Consider the following 17,504-nt stretch of genomic DNA (forward strand, 5'->3'; position numbering starts at 1 on the left):
GGTGTCCTCAGCCGCCAGCAGTCCCAGCTCCTCCAGAACCCCCCAGGTAAGACGCGACGTCTCCCGACCCGTGTGCTGTGCAGGCTCCTCTTTATCTGTGCGCATTAACTTCTGCAGAGCACAGAGGGGATTTCTGGGCTTGTGGAGAGGTTCATATGTGTGGCACTAACAGCCAAACAGGTCGACAGTGAATTAAATAGACGTTGCTAGAAGTTAGCATGCTCCGTATTCTGTCACGGTCCTTGAGGTAGAGGTTTACATGAATAATTATTAGTGTACAGCAGGAAGACGATGCTCTGCAGCTTCACACCAGCTGGCACCTCCTTGGCTGAACTGCGCGTGGGTATTAACGTGCTTCTGGGTAGGTTGTTCCTTTGCGCTAAGAGAGAAGACCCACAAACTGCACCCTGATATCGTCCCCCTTGGGAGTCCCATCCAAACTTAGGAAGGTGTGTTGGAGCTGTTGAGCTGGTTCGGTTGGACCCTGGCATGGGGGTGCACTTCACCACCATACATGAATTCTTTTTCGCTGAAAGCAGGCATATCCTGCTTTGACACTGAATTTTTATCACATGGGAAACTCATTGTATAACTCTTTTTTACTTAGTTTTCAGTGAAAAGAAATTATAAAGCCAACTATTTTAATGTTTAAGTAGTGTATCCACTTTGTGCATTTGTATTTATTAATGAAAGAATGAGCTTATTCCTACTTACATGTATTGCGACACAACTAAAATTGAACAACAGAAGGAAACCAAGAGGTTAGATGCAATCCAGTGAGAAAAAACATTAGATTTGTTGCCGCATCTCAGTCCTGTGTTGAAATACGGCATTTTTCCTACATTCTAGCCTCAGCTAGTTTAAAATAATGGAAATTTGACCTGCCTTTTTAAGAGCATTGCTAGAAAACCATAGTCTGGAATTATAAAGCCTTATGTTGGCTTGAAGAACCCAGCAGAACATGGCGAGGTTCTACTCGGCAGCAGCAGCACGTGGAGGTCGGTGTCACCGCTGCTCGCGTCCCCTGTCCCCAGCGCTCCCGGGGGCCGTGCCCATCAGCCCAGGTGCTGTTTTGACAACTGGGACGCCCCTGCAGATGAGGCTCCTTCCCAGCTCCCGGGCAGGCAGCGCGGCGACTGCGCTTCGCCATATGCCCGCGATTATTCTGAGGAGGCGAATTCCATCCTCGTCCGCCACGCAGCCATTCCCGGCAGCATCCTCGCCCCGCGTGGGTACGGTCCCTACCCCGGCGCTGCGCCCTCCTTTCGGGAATTGCCTTTGGGTGCCAGAGGAGAGGCTGGAGTGGCGTTTGGAAATGCGGTTTCCATAGATACGGATCGCTCCTTGTGGGAAGGATGCTGGGTGGGAGCAGAGCCCGGCGGACGCGTAGGCACAGCAGCCCGGATCGGTGTCTCTGAAATCCCCTCACGGGGTGTCCCCCAGGGTGAGTGGGGCCAGTGGCCCCAGCAAAGGGCTGCGATTGCTGCAGGGAAGGGGCCCTGGGCATGACTGGTGTCAGCGCCCTGGCACAGGGGCTGCAAACACAATCTGCTGCTTTCTCCCCCCGACTGTTTGCAGTGAGACATTTAAATAACAGCAAACTCCTTAACATCAAGACCCATTTTTGAATCTAGTCCTCTACCGTAAAATACTTTATTTTAGTGACTGTGATATCTCGGTTTGGTATTTGCCCTACCTGTTTTGGTGATGAAATAAAAACTAAACCAGCTTTCAGGGTGTGTAGGGCAGCCTTTCTTCTGCCGTGTGGCTGTGGAGCAGTATCGGAGACCCAGGCAGGACAGAGCTGTACTTTAAATCTTTCTCTTACGTGCTAATTTTGTTCTTCTCAGGATCTCAGGCCTCCAGAACGGCCTTGGAGGCCATGGTGACCTCGGCTGCTGCGCTGGCCAAAGGCTGCAGCCTCTGGGAAGGTTTATTTTATGCCCATCAAAGCGCTGCAGGGCCTTTGGTAAAATTAAGCTCCATTACATGAGCCCTGACAGACTTGGGCAGTGCTTTTCCTTCCCATGATCTATTTGTTGTTTTCTTCTGCTCCCCACAGTACTAATCCCTTTCTTACCCTCGTCCTGCCTGCGACGGGCGGGGAACAAGCCCAGAGGGACCTCTGCTGGGCTTGGGGGTAGGAAAGGGAGAAGATACATGCTGGTTAAAGCTTTATCTGGAGAGGTTGGACCAGATGATCCTTGTGGTCCCTTCCAACCCGGTATCCTACTATTTTTTATCTGGAAACTGTAGGAGGAGTGATTAGTTTAGACTGTTGGCTTGATTTTGGCTCTGTTACTGGTACAAAAAAGACATAAGGGAGAGGACGATTTGGAGGACAGCACAACAGAAGAAGTTCAGCAGGTTTGGTTTTGCCTAGTTAACCATCCCATTAACAAATAGGCATTTGGGCATGTCTGCCTGGTTAAAAATTCACGTTAGATGTACTCTAGCAGGCTTCACCTCCGGCACAAAAACAGCAGCCAGCTGAAAAGGTTTAAAATTGACCCAAATATCTGAATGTGACCCAGGTTTATGGGAGGTTTGGATCTATGGGGAAGCCTGAGCTTTGCCACCTAGGTTGTTCTGATCACTAAAACCTTGCCATCTCAAGAGAAAACAGAGTTTTCTGCCGGTACCTCCGCATCTCCCCAGGGGGCTGTGGGCACCAGGAGCGTCCCTGACCTGCACACACCTGCTGGGGACGGCCGAGGGCTCGGGAACAAGCCTGCCCAGCTCTATTTATCTATAGAAGCCTTGCAGGGTAGTCCAGCCCGGGGAAGGCTCTGGCAGCATCCGTTATTGTCCTTCATTTGTCACAGAAGCTGATGGGAAATCATTCAATTAAAAGGAGTGCAGCGGAATACACAAAATCTCAATATGAGTTTAGGAGGACGAGGGCAGCAGATCAAAGGCATTCCAAAGCCCAGCTTTATGAAATGTGGTTGTTTGGTTTTTGTTTTTTTTTTCCTTTCATTTCCACTGATTTCCTAGGTGAAATTAGGTGACTGTCTGGCTAGCATAATGATGATGAGGCTGGGAAACCATACATACTCAAATGACATACGTATAGTTTTAATAAAGGATGAGGGAGACTTGAGGGAGTGCATTAAATTGAGTAATAATTTATTATTTAGAGACCTCTACCCATTTACTCATTTTTTCTGGGAGAATTGGCTCTTCCTCCAAGGTGTAGGCGACTTGTAGCGAGGGGGGAGCAGGTAGGGGCTGTTGCCTCCTCAGGAGGAGCTGCCAAAGCCAAGTTCAGCCCTGGGTCCCCGTCCTCTGGATGAACACAGAGGGAGAGGGGCAGAGCTGACAGGGCCCTGCGTGTCCTATAGGAATGCACCGCAATTATTTCCAATCACAATTAACCTGATTAGAATAATGGACAGGAAGTGTCCCTCTGTAGCTAATGCAGTTTGGCATCAGCTGACTGAAATCCTTTGATAATTTCTGCACAGATGGCTGGGCTGAAAGCAGCACTTTTTTAATTATTATTTTCATGGTCTCTCGGTAGGCCAAAACCTCGACACCGACAGCAGACCTCCCCATTAAGGCGGACGGCGCCAACGTCAACATCACAGCTGCCATTTACGACGAGATCCAACAGGAGATGAAACGGGCCAAGGTATCGCAGGCTCTGTTTGCCAAAGTGGCTGCCAATAAAAGTCAGGTGAGTGGGAAAGGGGCTTTTTTGGGGGGTTTGTTTTTAAAGCAAACTCCGGGGTTGGAACTAGACCCGTCTCCTCTTCCCACCAGTAAAAATACATCTGTTCCTACGATAATAATCTTCATCTCTGCGGAACCTGTCGTGTTTTTGGCTTTTGCCTGCTCAAGGGGTTTCCTTTTCCCTTTTAGAACAGGCAGAGCATCAGCTCACAGCCAAGCTTCTTCTCCCCTTTTGTACAAACATACATGTTTTCTCCTGCTTCTGATATATAACTTACACCTCTGCTAGTGGGACGAGGGCCTTTCAAAATGATGGTATCCTTCTCATCTGGCAGGGAAAGAAATTGTTTTCTTAAGTGATTAACTGAGGGAAAGCAATGGGAAACCACATATTAGGCAAGTGTTTCCTTTTTCTCGCGTGTTGCGTGTGCTGCACACGGTGTTGCCATGTGAATAATTCACATCAGATCCGATCGTTTTTACAAAAAGGCACTGCAGTGAGTTCTCCTGGATTCATTTCCACCTTGGCTGTAAAAAATACATGCGGGCAAACCTAGTCCGGGGTGAAATTCTTGAAGAGAAATCCATTAATCTAAAAATTTCATCCGACTCTTTAAAAAAATATAGCGCACCAGAAAGGGGTTGGTGGAAAGGAAGAAAGACAGAAGTTTTTGTAGGAAGGGCAGAAAGTGGCTTGAGAGGCATAGAAACAAAGCATCGAAGGCTGTTGGAGCACGTGGGAGAGCCTTGTCTTTCTTAGACCTATTTGTGCCTTGACACGTGGTGGCCTGATTCGTTTTCCTCATTTAATCATTGATTTTCTTTGCCTTTTGCTTTCTCTTGTCAGGGTACAGGGATTACAGGCCGCTCTACCCCCCGACAAAATCCCAGGCGCAGTATGAAATACATAAAAGGAAAATACCATGGAACCCTCTTAAACTGTTAAATGCATAAAAATCTCATGTACCACATGGCAAAATATAATGAGAACTGGAGCTGTTAAACGAATAAAGCTGTTAAAAGCATAATGCCACTTGGCACAACTACTGTGCATTTAACGGTTTTCCACTGTGTAATAAATGACATATGTGGTAAACGTGCAGTAAATATAAAAACTGCACAATTGATTTTGCAGACGTGCCCCTTATTCTTTACTCCATGCAGATATCAAAGTTCCACCCAGAATCTGGACTGGACAGCTTTTAATAAGGCGTGTTTAACACAGTTTAATGCCAGTTTCTCTGAGGTTTGGCTTCAAATTGCCTGCAAGCTTCCTGTCATTATACCCAGAGGCTTCTTGAAATAGAGAGGGGCTGAACCACCCAACAATAATTCGGGTGGCTCGCCAGTCCGTGCCAGCTCGAGTGCGCTTCTCTGGCAGCGTTGCGTACCAGCACCGAAACAAAAATACGCTACGGAGCATTTCACGTGGAAAAAAGGGGCAGATTTTGAAAGCCAGATGCAAAAGGTTAAGGACCAGGATCTGCAAATGTTCTTATTTAAAGCAGAGTGCATGCACGTGAAGGTTTTGTTTCTTCAGCAGCAACGGCTGTGAGCGTTTTTGGGGAGGATGCTGCTGATTTCAGCAGTTACGTGGTGGGATGTGCTCACTGAAAACTGCCCATCTTTGCCGAAGTGAGAGCTTGAAAAAGGGTGGACAAGGAGCCAGTGTGAGGGTTTGCTTGGACCATCCGCCGAGGTTCGTTCACTTGCTGTTCTCCGCAGGCCTGGCTGGCGCTGCGTTGCCTTTCTCTATTATTCCCTCACCCCAGAGCACTGAGACGCTTCCAGTTTGCTAACAAGGCGTGTGTTATGTTGGGCGCTGCTGTTCTGTCAACAGCAATCCACGGTGCTGTGAGATCTTCGCAGTTTTAGCAGCCAGTGAATTTCCGACAGGGCTGTTTTGACATTTTATACGCAGGGTTGTATGTCATGTACTTGAGAAAACATCCGGAGCCAGTGGAGGCTTCATTTCATCTTCTGTACAGGAAGAGTGGTACCCACTGAGAGTGGTTATTGCAAGCGGCATCGTCTGCTGGTGGAGTTAATTGACCTCTAATTTAACAAGTAGCCATCTTTATTCTTAAGTCGTTGCAGAGTCTCAGTTCAGCAACTAAAGGCAAGGGCAGCTGCTAGAAAATGAGGTTACAAATCACAGAGCTCTCAAGTCACTGTAAATGCAGGGAACGAGGCCTCACAGCGGTACCAAGGTAGTATGGTGAGACTTCTTTAAGGGTATAAACCTTCCTCAGGTTCTCAAGCCATTCATTTTAGACACTTACTTATTTGCCTTAATATGCATTTTATTCCTTACAACCTGTATCTGGGCATTTTGAGTCTTGTTTGTGAAGTGCTGCGCATCCCTGCGTATTTTCGGAGGCAGCAGGGCCTGCGGGGCTCTCCAAACAGCCTCCCAAGCTGTCATCCAGCTGTGGCTGCCAGCTGTTAGCAACGTGCCCGCTGGACACGGTGTCCTCTGGGGCTGCCGCCTGCTCCTGCCCTTGGGCCTGTACCTGGTGAAACCCGGGACCTGTGTCAGCGCCTTGGGAGCATCTCTGAGTGTGGCCGGAACATGAGGATTTGCCTCTGGGCAAGCTCGTGTGAATGCGTAGACAGGTCTTCTCACAGTTCTCCCAGGCTCGGAGACTCTCCTTAATCATACAATCGTTTTGGTTGGAAGAGACCCTTACGATCGTCGAGTCCAACCATTAAGCCAGCACTAAACTTTTCTCTCCTTGACAAAACGTGGATTTTCTTTGGAGTTCCTTTGGACGTTAGGTTGTTTTTCACAGTCTCCTACACACGTTCCCAGCATGACCCCCATCCAGGCCGGTGTCTGCAGCACTTGCGGAGCTGGGGCTCTGCTGGGGAAGTCCTTGGCAGCCGGGGAGCTGCGGGTGGGCCACTTGCCCTGACCACAAGCCCACATTTCCTCTGCAGCACGGGGAGAAGCGAGTTTGAACAGCATCCTTCCCTCCGCCGCCGAGAGCTGCGAGTAGGCCTGCTGTTCCCTACCGTCTAAGATACGTTGTGGCTCATGTACCTCACTCATTTTCTTGTATTTTGTCGTGTTTTATAAGCCTAGGGAGAAACTGGCCCTCACCAAAGTGCTTTGCAGTGTGCCTTGAGTTTTGGGGGGAGGAAAAGTATCGAGCATTTCAGGGAATCCAGGCTGTTGAGCACTTAACCTTGAACTGCATGAAAATGCTCCGAGGAAATCTCCTTGTGCTCAGTCCCCCTCCCCTGGCCCTCATCAAGAATTCACTGAAGCCATGACAGAACTCTCCATTACAGTTACTCTTTTATCCATTTCAGCTTTCGTGATTAGGTTATCTCAAATCATTAGGGGGTTTATTTATTTTAATAGACACTTATTGGATTCATGGAAAGAGAGTTTGGTGACTAAGGAACAAGAGCTGAATATTATCTGGCTCATTTGGCACTGCAGAGAGTCGCAAGCCGAGCGGAGGGGAGAGAGCCCGAGGAAGTTTGTCCCGTCATCCCAACTAGGAAGGGAGTTTTCTCTTGGAAATGCAGCATTTCTTTCCTAATCCTTCAAGACTTGCGTCGATCATTGCTGGTTTATTTTCTTTTTTCCTTTTGTCACATATGTTGACATTTTCCGCACTGATGATGTGGGTGAGGAAATGACCTTTTACATTTATTTTTGAGGTTTATCCCTGAATCACTCTTACTAAAATCTCTTCATTTGCCTACTCATGCTTTCACTGGAGACCCTAGAAAATGTCAGCACAGAAAAATAGCTGTGTTGTTATTTATTATTATTATTAATAAGTGGCGGAGAAGGCGGCCGGTGCGCCCAGGCCAGCGCTTGGGTGCAGTGAGCACGCTGCGTCTTTAACGGCAGAAGAACACAATGGGAACTGCTGGCTTCCTGCAGATTTTTGTTGTTGTTTGCTTAGCTATGTGGAAATGTATTTGATTAGGAGACAGCGAGAGAGGTTAAAAATAGGACATTAATGTGATATTATTTGTTATATCGAATAAAATGCTTAAAAACATTTCTCTTGCCTCCTGAGAACAACAGAAATAGAGGGCAGCGCTCTTTGCTGAGCTCGGTCAGGCTGCCTTCTCAATGCCTCTGGAAGTTTTGGGGTGAAACAGAGGAAGTTCTGAGCAGAATTCCTCGTAACCACAAGCACTGGGTGTGCCCGGCTGCAGAGCCAAAAGCATCCTCTAATTGTGCTGGTTTTTCCTCCTCTTATTTTTAATGGAAGACATTCCCATTTGAGAACCGTAGAAGCCAACATGAAGGGCCGGATCCTGCCACCCATGTTGACACTGGCACATCTGGAGCCTCCCGGTGACCCGGTGGTGCCGTGGATCTGGGAATTCATTACATTTGGATTTGCTTGCGATGCAGTGAGCTCAGATCTGGGAATTTGTTAGGTTTGGATTCGCTTGCGATGCAGTGAGCTCAGATGTTGTGAATGAGCGGGGGAAAAGGTGGTGAGATAGCTTCTCCTCCTTCACTTCTCCGTTTCGATGCCAGTAAATGTAGCTATAGATGGAAACTCACTGTGAATGGCTGTAGCTCCAAGAATTCTCTGTATGTTAGCATTTCTTAAAGGAAATAATTCTCTGTGTAACATACACAGACCCAAAGAAATAAATAAAAGAAAATAATTTAAAAAACAAAAAACAACAACAACAAAAAAAAACGCCAAGTTGAAATTTTTAACAGAAAAAGGAGATTTGCACATTAATAATTCATGAGTTCTCATTGAACATGCACGAGGAAACGGTGCTATTCAATAGAGAATACTGTCATCTGTCACTGTTTTATTTGACATTTACACTTCTTTTTTTTTTTTTTTCTTTTGCCTGGTACTGCAAAACTTTCTTGGATGGCGTGTTGGGTTAGTTAAATAAATAATTACAAAAAAACGATGCAGACTTTTCATCTGCGCACGGGGAAGGCGGGTACCCGCAATCATTAGGAACACTCACAGTGTTTTCTCACCTATGAGCCGAACCTACTCTGGGGGCATTCAAACCCACCTGGACACCTCCTGTGTAACCTCATCTGGGTGTTCCTGCTCCATGGGGGGATTGCACTGGATGAGCTTTCCAGGTCCCTTCAACCCCTGACATTCTGTGAACCTCTCGCCTGCTGAGCGGCCCCATAGATGGACCGGGGGGTCCTGAACGAGAGCACCAACGCTCGAATAAATAAAGGGCAGGGTAGGAAAAGAGCGAGGAAAGGACAGATTTGATGTAGGGCCGCGCGTGTGGGGGTGAGGGAGCGATGGCTGTTGTGAAGAAAGCTGCCACAAATACATTAAAATAAATATTTATAACTGGCGCCGGGGGAGATCGAGTCCCGCGCAGCGTGAGGGGAGACGGGGCGTTCAGCACAATGACAATTCCGAGTTAGGCGCACCCCCTTTTGCAATTCCGTGCTAATATTAGGCTCATGAAAAATCTTTCTGCTCTGTAGGTTAGTTATTATTTATAAAAATCACAGAACCAGCTGATACATTCATAAGCTAATTATTGTAGCAGCTGGGTACACATGGTGCAATATGTCTGAGGCTGTGAAGTATCACAGATTTCTTGGGGCCTGCTGTGGCGGGGGTGTGCTGGTGAGGGCTGGATCCCTTAATCTGATCAGCCAAGCAAATACTATGTGGGGAAAGTGGATTAATATCTCTCTAAATACCGCGGATGTGCTTCACCTTCAGAACCAGGCTCCTTTAAACGTGCCATTAGCTGCTGTCCTTTGGGGAATGGCGAAGTTCTCAGGTGTCCTCGGGACGGCGGGGCCTTCGCCGGGTGCCTCCCTGGGCCAGAAATTAATTTGGTTTGCTCGTGTCTGCACACATGGTCACACCGCGGTCTAATCTGCTCCGTAATAGCTCCGAGGTCAGGACCTCTCATGTTGCCAGGCAAATGGAAGCGCCATCCTTCTTGGAGACTAATGGCAGCGAGCGCCGAGGCCGTAATGAGGCCTGGAGTGTTGCTCTAAGTGATTGTAATGAGCGCTGATTATAACGGGACAGATAAATCACAGCGCCGCAGTCGCCAGCGGGACGGACGGGCCGACTTTGGGAAGGGAGCTGGGTCTGCCCCTACTGGGCTCTGGTATTTTGGGGGGTGTTTTCTGGTCTTCACGCCGCAGCGTATCCCCCGGGAGAGGTTCAGCGTACCTGCTCGAAACATTGGCACGAGTTCAGTTGGACACTTGTTCAGATCACTGCAAGCAGGGAGAAACGGCAGCCTTGGATTTTTTTTCCGCAGATGGTTTATTTTCCGTTTCAAAAATGGTTTCCTTTGTACGGGGGAACCCCTGAGGAAACCGTGGAGCAGGGAGATTTTCTTCCTGTCTTTTCTCTAAAAGAGAGAAAGTTTGGGGGGATTTGTGGGCGGAGGAAAGCGAGAAAGGAGAACCAAGGGCAAGGGATGTGGCCAAACCACATTGAAATGCATCCATCACCTGGCTGAGAGATTACCCGAATACCAGCCAAAATACTTTGAAAATATAACATAGATTTTTCTTCTTACCAAGTAAATTATTAGATATCTTGTTTTCATCCTTGCCCCCCTCCCCAGCCCTCCTAGTTTATTGCAAGAAAAGATCAGGTCTGCACAAATGTGGCCTCTTACTTGTAAAAACAAGGCAGTGTTGTGTTACAGATTAGTTTATAAATCCCCGGTGGCTTCACAGTTCAGTGCCTACAGCTGCTGCAGATGGGCCTGGGTTTTTGTCTCTTCGCTGTGCTGCAGCCGGCAGTTGAAGGAGAAAATGGAATGATCAGGTTATTAACATGTAGGCCGTGAGGAAGAGGCTGCACAATGAGAACAGCTGGTGTTGCTGTCTTGGCTGATGCAGCAGAGATAATCAAATCTTGCCCCTTTTTTTTGGGGGGGGGGGGTGAAAGCAGAAGACACAGTGGAGAGTAAGACAAACAAGGGCTTATGATATTATATGCAGGGTTTAGAGTGCACGGGAGAAGTTGTCAATGGCTTACAAGTTGTTACACAAAATAAAAGGCAATACTAAAAAACCCCTGGTGTAGGCCGGTGATGTTCAGCTCGCTCAGTCGGAAAAATAGCGTTCTGGTTCCTTCTTCTACCAAATGTTTCTAACGTTGCATCTTCTAGGTATTGTAAGGTGCCTGTCAAAATGGTGTCGCAGTGCTGAGCCGCAGCTTGAAAACAATGGGTTATAAAGCTACCAGGTAAACTATTTGGACAGGAGGCGGCGAGGCACGTTGACAGCATCCTCAGCGTTATCTGCTCGTGTTGTGCTGTGCACGTCATGTCTCCTCGCTGGAGAGCACCGACCGGGCTGCACGCAGCGGTGACTTTTTGAAGGCGTTCCAAACTAACCTCCAAACAATATAGCAGAGATAAAATCTGCCATTCCTGTGAGCTGTAGGTGGGTTTAGAGTTACCTCTGCCTGGTACCTCTCTGGTAACTTCTGCAGGAGCCTGTTTGCTGCTAAATGCTGAAGGATTCTCTTGCTGTGAGGTTGCAGCTTCTAAGTGACCGTTTGATTATTGAGAAATGTCGAGTTTTAGTGGAGTTCAGAGCTGGCGGAGTCAATGCAACACAGTGACAGCAGATCAGCGGTCTTTACTCGATAGTATATTCTCCTAAACGTTTTCTGTAGTGGTCCTGCAGCTGCAGCCCTTAGCATGAGGGTTGTTAGCAAGTCTCTGGGGTTACGTCCCCTTTTCTCTTGCTTGAATGAAGAAATAAAGGGGCTCTGAAACAGAAGTGAACATGCACCTTTATTTCAACTCTGATTTCCTATAGGAAAAATTTTATAGTCACTTTAAACATGGTGTGATTATGACAGGGGACAAGATACTGTGCATCCTGGCTCCTGGCCAGTTATTTCTGTTTCTCCAGCTTACAGGACATACAATAGCTGAAGAAGGGCAGCTGAGGGTAGAAGGTGCTCTGTGTGAGCTGAGACCAGCCAAACATGCAGCAAAAAGCTTCAGGTCTGGCTGACCTTGCGCTCCCAAGTGTTTCCTCGGTGCTCAGGGAATTAACGGTGTTGACCCTCATTGCAGGGCTGGCTGTGCGAACTGCTTCGCTGGAAAGAAAACCCAAGTCCGGAAAACCGCACGCTCTGGGAGAACCTCTGCACCATCCGCCGCTTCCTGAACCTCCCCCAGCACGAGAGGGACGTGATCTACGAGGAGGAGTCCAGGCATCACCACAGCGAGCGCATGCAGCACGTCGTCCAGCTCACTCCCGAGCCCGTGCAGGTCAGAGCGCCACATTCCTTCTTGGGGCGCCTGGGGGGGAACAGCTGGCAGAGCTGAGACAAGCAATGGGTTCCAGCTTCCTCGTGCTGCGCAGGGCAAGACGCCCCAGTTCACATCTGTCTGCAGGGCCGCACGCGAGCCACAGCTCCCAGGTGCAGAGCTCACTGGGGGCGTGTGTGCAGGTTTGTGGTGGTGGCTGAAGAGGAGGGATGTGACAGTCATGCCGCTGGTAACAGCATGGTCAGCAGTGGTGATATGATAGAGCTCTCTTGGTGTCAGTAGTCATAGAATCATAGAGTCATTTTGGTTGGAAGAGACCCTCAAAGTATTGAGTCCAACCATAACCCACCCCCGGCACTGCCCCATATCTCTGAGACCCTCATCTCGGGTCTGTCCAACCCTCCAGGGATGGTGACTCCAGCACTGCCCTGGGCAGCCTGTTCCAATGCCCCACAGCCCTTTGGGGAAGAAATTGTTCCCCAGATCCAACCTCAACCTCCCCTGGCGCAACTTGCGGCCATTTCCACTGCTCCTGGCGCTTGTTCCTGGGGAGCAGAGCCTGACCCCCCTGGCTCCAAGCTCCTTTCAGGCAGTTCAGAGATCAGAAGGTCTCCCCTCAGCTCCTGTTCTCCAGCTGAACCCCCAGGTCCCTCAGCCGCTCCCATCACACTTGTGCTCCAGCCCCTCACCAGCTCCGTTCCCTTCTCTCCACTCGCTCCAGCACCTCCAGGTCCCTGGACCACAGGTCCTGTGCCACGCTCAGGGCACCCCAGCATCGCATCTGCTCTTCATCGCACCCCTACAACATCTCACAACACACTCAGAGGCTGTTTCCTCTTATTTTATCCCTTGCTACTTGGGAGACCAACCTCCCCCTTGCTCCAGCCTCCTTTCAGGTAGTTGTAGGGTGCTCATGTTGTGGCTGAAACACAAGTTAGCTGTCTAAAGCTGCTCACATTCAGAGGAGTACAAAGCAACAGCAATAAGTTATTCAGTAAGCAGAACGGGCAGGGATCACTCACTTGCTCACCCTCCCAAACAGCGGCCAACCGCAGCCCTACATTTGCTTTTGTTCCAAGGAGCCAGATAACACTTGAGCAAAAGTAGGAGGGTAGGAGAGGAAGATGGTCTGTGCATGGGTAACATGGGTTTGGAAGAGTGTGACGTGGAGAAGTGTTTTTTATATATTCACTGAAACTTAGGAACATTTCCAAAATGACCATGGTGAGTGTTTTGTGGGGAACGGACCTTCATTTCACAGCCTCCTCAGGATTGTTTTCCTCCTCTCTACAACCGTTGTGACTCTTATGAATGCTTGGTTTGTGCATGCGTGTTCTAGCCTTGTCTCGGGTCTTAACCGAATGAGCGATCAATAGATACAAACAAGCATCCAGGAAAATGAAGTGAATACACAAGATTTTTCATCTTAGAAGTGAAAATGAGCCTTGTGTGTATTCCTAATAACTTGTGATGGATGTCACAGACCCAAATGTCTGCTGATGATCAGGGGGGGCTCAGGAGATGCTTTTTCCATCTGAAAAGCTGGAGGTGACGCCCACCCTTTGGGGTCGCCACAGCGCTCGGTGCCGTTTGCTCCCATGGCGTGACCGTACCGCGTTTGTCCCTGATAATCTCCCAGTTCCTCCTCCCACCTTCGCTCTCCCGTTGTCCTTCGATGGTGGCTTGTGCTGCTCTTGCTGTGAACCTTGGCATCCAGCCTTTATTCTTTCTCGCTGCTCGTGTCCTGCTGCTGCCGGCACTGCTGCCAACTAGCTGGTCACCTTTTTGCACAGGCAGGAGGGTTTTCTTGTCTCGTAGTCCTGCCCCTTCTGAAACATGTTGGTCTCACCCAGATTAATTATTACCTAGGCCAGTCTCCTTTGTCTCTTCTGCTACCGACTTCCTCCTCACTTTCCATTCAGTCCTTGCCTGGAAGAAAAAATCCTGTTTCCTAGGGTTGGGATTCTCAGAGATATAAAGCAGGGAAGTGCTCTTAATAATTAACGCTGCAAGTTTTGTCGTCCTTGCTCGCACATGTTTGTGGGATCTTGGAGGCGAGGAGCTACAAAAGGGTAAAGGGCTGAGCTAAAGGCCAGATCTGTGCAAATTTGAACATCTTAACCCAGTTCTGGTGCCCACAGCAAGTAGCAATATCCCCCAAGGTGCAGCTGGAAGGAGGTTCCCTGAGCTCCTGCAGGTGACCTTGATGATTAGCCTACTTTCCAAAGCCTTCTGCACATCACTTTTCTGCGTCGGGCAAGTCGGCTTTTGTGAGTGACACGTTAACAGTGCGTTGGAATGTGATGCATTTGTATTTGTCAGCAAGTTACAAAGCCATGGATTAATTATTTATTACAGTCAAAATATGAAAAATGAAGAAAAATAAATGGAACCAGCTGGCAGCTACGTACAACTAAACTCTGGAGACCCTGGGATACAGTTGATACAGTAGGCTTGTGTTTTGGGGGTGCTGCATTTTAAAACTATGTTTGCCCATCCAAAAAGCCCGATGGGGTTCTGAGTGGCACGCTACTGGTGCAAGACACAGCGGCCCTGCTGACCACCTGCTCCCTGCTGGCAAAAGATACCCTGCACCAAGCAATTTTTGTGTAGCTTTCAGTCTCTGGGACTTGAATTGTTTCAAGCAGGAAGGTTTTGTTTTTTGGCTTAGCTGCGAGGGTCACTATTAGGTAATGATCCATGAAGAATCAATGACAGCAGCCGGAGATGTAAAGCTGAGGTCCTCGCACTTGCTGTCGCTGGAGATTTTGTGACACTTTACATAAGGGTAGGGGTCTTGGGCCCTGCTCCTGGCCCAGCTCCAGGCCAAGTAATTACATTCTGCCTATCTGAAATTCCCCCTGTACTGTCAGCTGGGAAAGTAGCTCTCATTTCCTTCTCAGAGCGGCAGCGGGTGCAGAATGTCTGCCATGGTGCCCTTTTAGCAGGGGGTGGAAACATCCAAGAGCCGTAGTCACCCACCTGCTTTGCTTTGCAGGCTTTGCTAGGGAAAAGTGCAGCGTGAGTCCTGCCCTCACCTGCAGCCTTGGTGTCGAGGTGCCGTTGCTTTGAAGGAGACAGAAGTAGCGATGCTGTGAATAGCAGCAGACTATATGGAAAGGGGGAGTGTCAGGAGGATGGAGCCAGGCTCTTCTTGGTGACAACCAGTGACAGGACAAGGGGCAATGGGTGCAAACTGGAACACAAGAGGTTCCACTTAAAGATGAGAAGAAACTTCTTCCTGGTGAGGGTGGCAGAGCCTGGCCCAGGCTGCCCAGGGGGGTTGTGGAGTCTCCTTCTGTGCAGACATTCCAACCAACCGCCTGGACACCTTCCTGTGTAACCTCATCTGGGTGTTCCTGCTCCATGGGGGGATTGCACTGGATGAGCTTTCCAGGGCCCTTCCAACCCCTGACATTCTGGGATCCTGTGACACCGAGCGGGCAGGAGGCTCCGACCGCTGCTCCCTCCCTGCCCACCCCATCTTCTCTCTGCGCTGATGGATTTGACCTGTGTACGGTAACTTAGAATTATAGGCTAGTTTGGGTGGGAAGGACCTTCCCAGCTCCCCCAGTGCCCCCCCTGCCATGAGCAGGGACATCTTCACCAGCTCAAGGTGCTCAGAGCCCCGTCCAGCCTGGCCTGGGATGTCTCCAGGGATGGTTCAGCCACCACCTCTCTGGGTACCTGGGCCAGGCTCTCACCACCCTCAGGGCAACAATTCCTTCCTCATGTCCAGCCTGAATCTCCCTCCTTTAGTTTAAACCATCACCCCTTGTCCTATCACAAGTCTGTCCCCATCTTTCTTATGGGCCCCTTTTAAGTATAGAGAGGCCACACTAAGATCTTTCCAGAGCTTCTCTTCTCCAGCTGAACACCCCAACTCTCTCAGCCTGTCCCCCAGCAGAGCTGTTCCAGCCTCGGATCATTCCTGGGGCTCCTCTGGCCCCTCTCCAGCAGCTCCATGTGTGTCCTGTGCTGAGGACCCAGAGCTGGACCAGAACTGCAGGGGGATCTCACCAGAGTGGAGGGCATGACCAGGCAACAAATAACAGCCTTATATATTAATTTCAGCCTTTTCCCCAGCGTGGCTCCTTGGAAATGACAAAGGTGTCACTGTGATGGCTTTGTGCAGTTCACGGTCAGTAAGGGTGTCACCTCGCGGCTGGGTATGATTGTGTCCCCAGTGGGGCAGTTCTTGTAGTGCTCTAGAACATCAGCTGGACACAGCTTGGCTCTGGATGTTTAAGGGATTGTTACTTCTTTTGGGGCAGGTTCTTGCCCTCAGTTTGGTGTTACTAGCCTGTGCTCACTCACTGTTCAGCTTTATGTTCAGGGCTTTGAAAAGAAACATTTTCATTTTTTCTCTCTTCCATTAGATTCTTCCCGTCAGCCATATATTAACTCATTTAATCAAATATTTTCCTATTTCTGAAATGAAAAATGTCTATAGTGGAAGCTCGGTGCATAATTCCTCCTCTGCGCACTTGATTTATTTGTCATTGTGCTGAGGAGCCATAAAACGCGGGCCCCGTGGAGCTCTGTGCTGCGGCCGTGTTCTCCGGCAGCATCGTGTGGCCACACGGCCATGCCGGCACAGGGATCCCCCTCGCAGGCCGGTCTCAGAGCAACCACACCGCCCCTCCGTGTTGCTGTGCACGCCACAGCCTCACAGAATCACAGAATCCCAGGATGTCAGGGGTTGGAAGGGCCCTGGAAAGCTCATCCAGTGCAATCCCCCCATGGAGCAGGAACACCCAGATGAGGTTACACAGGAAGGTGTCCAGGCGGGTTGGAATGTCTGCAGAGAAGGAGACTCCACAACCCCCCTGGGCAGCCTGGGCCAGGCTCTGCCACCCTCACCAGGAACAAGTTTCTTCTCAGATTTAAGTGGAACCTCTTGTGTTCCAGTTTGATCCCATTGCCCCTTGTCCTGTCACTGGTTGTCACCAGAAGAGCCTGGCTCCATCCTCCTGACACTCCCCCTTTCCATATTGATCCCCAGGAATGAGTGCCCCCTCAGTCTCCTCTTGTCCAGCTCCAGAGCCCCAGCTCCCTCAGCCTTTCCTCACACGGGAGATGCTCCACTCCCTTCAGCATCTTGGGGGCTGCGCTGGACTCTCTCCAGCAGTTCCCTGTCCTGCTGGAACTGAGGGGCCACAACTGGACACAAGATTCCAGGTGTGGTCTCCCCAGGGCAGAGCAGAGGGGCAGGAGAACCTCTCTGACCTACTGACCACCCCCTTCTAACCCACCCCAGGTCCCATTGGCTTCCTGGCCACAAGGGCCCAGTGCTGGCTCATGGTCACCCTGCTGTCCCCAGGACCCCCAGGTCCCTTTCCCCTACACTGCTCTCTAATAGGTCATTCCCCAACTTATACTGGAACCTGGGGTTGTTCCTGCCCAGATGACAGGCTCTACACTTGCCCTTGTTATATTTCATTAAATTTTTCCCTGCTGAACTCTCCAGCCTGTCCAGGTCTCGCTTGGGTTTTAAGGAAATCCAGGTGTGCACAACGTGGCTCCGTCTCCATCCTGTTTTGACTTTCCGCCCTTCGCTAGATCCCATCAGACCCAGGCTGTTT

The 17,504-nt window shown here is 49.6% G+C and overlaps 1 protein-coding gene across 1 annotated transcript in view; it reads left to right on the top strand.

Moving 5' to 3' along the window:
- The window catches only part of SATB2 (SATB homeobox 2), a 111,340-nt gene that overhangs the window by 74,608 nt on the left and 19,228 nt on the right, over window positions 1-17,504 (top strand). Inside the window, exons 8-10 of the mRNA XM_082055962.1 lie at window positions 8-46; window positions 3,524-3,679; window positions 11,722-11,919. Of these exons, the coding sequence (XP_081912088.1) occupies window positions 8-46; window positions 3,524-3,679; window positions 11,722-11,919 (393 nt within the window). The remainder of the gene's footprint in view (window positions 1-7; window positions 47-3,523; window positions 3,680-11,721; window positions 11,920-17,504) is intronic.

Source organism: Streptopelia decaocto, assembly GCF_964273445.1.
Source record: "Streptopelia decaocto genome assembly, chromosome: 6".
Taxonomy (NCBI): domain Eukaryota; kingdom Metazoa; phylum Chordata; class Aves; order Columbiformes; family Columbidae; genus Streptopelia; species Streptopelia decaocto.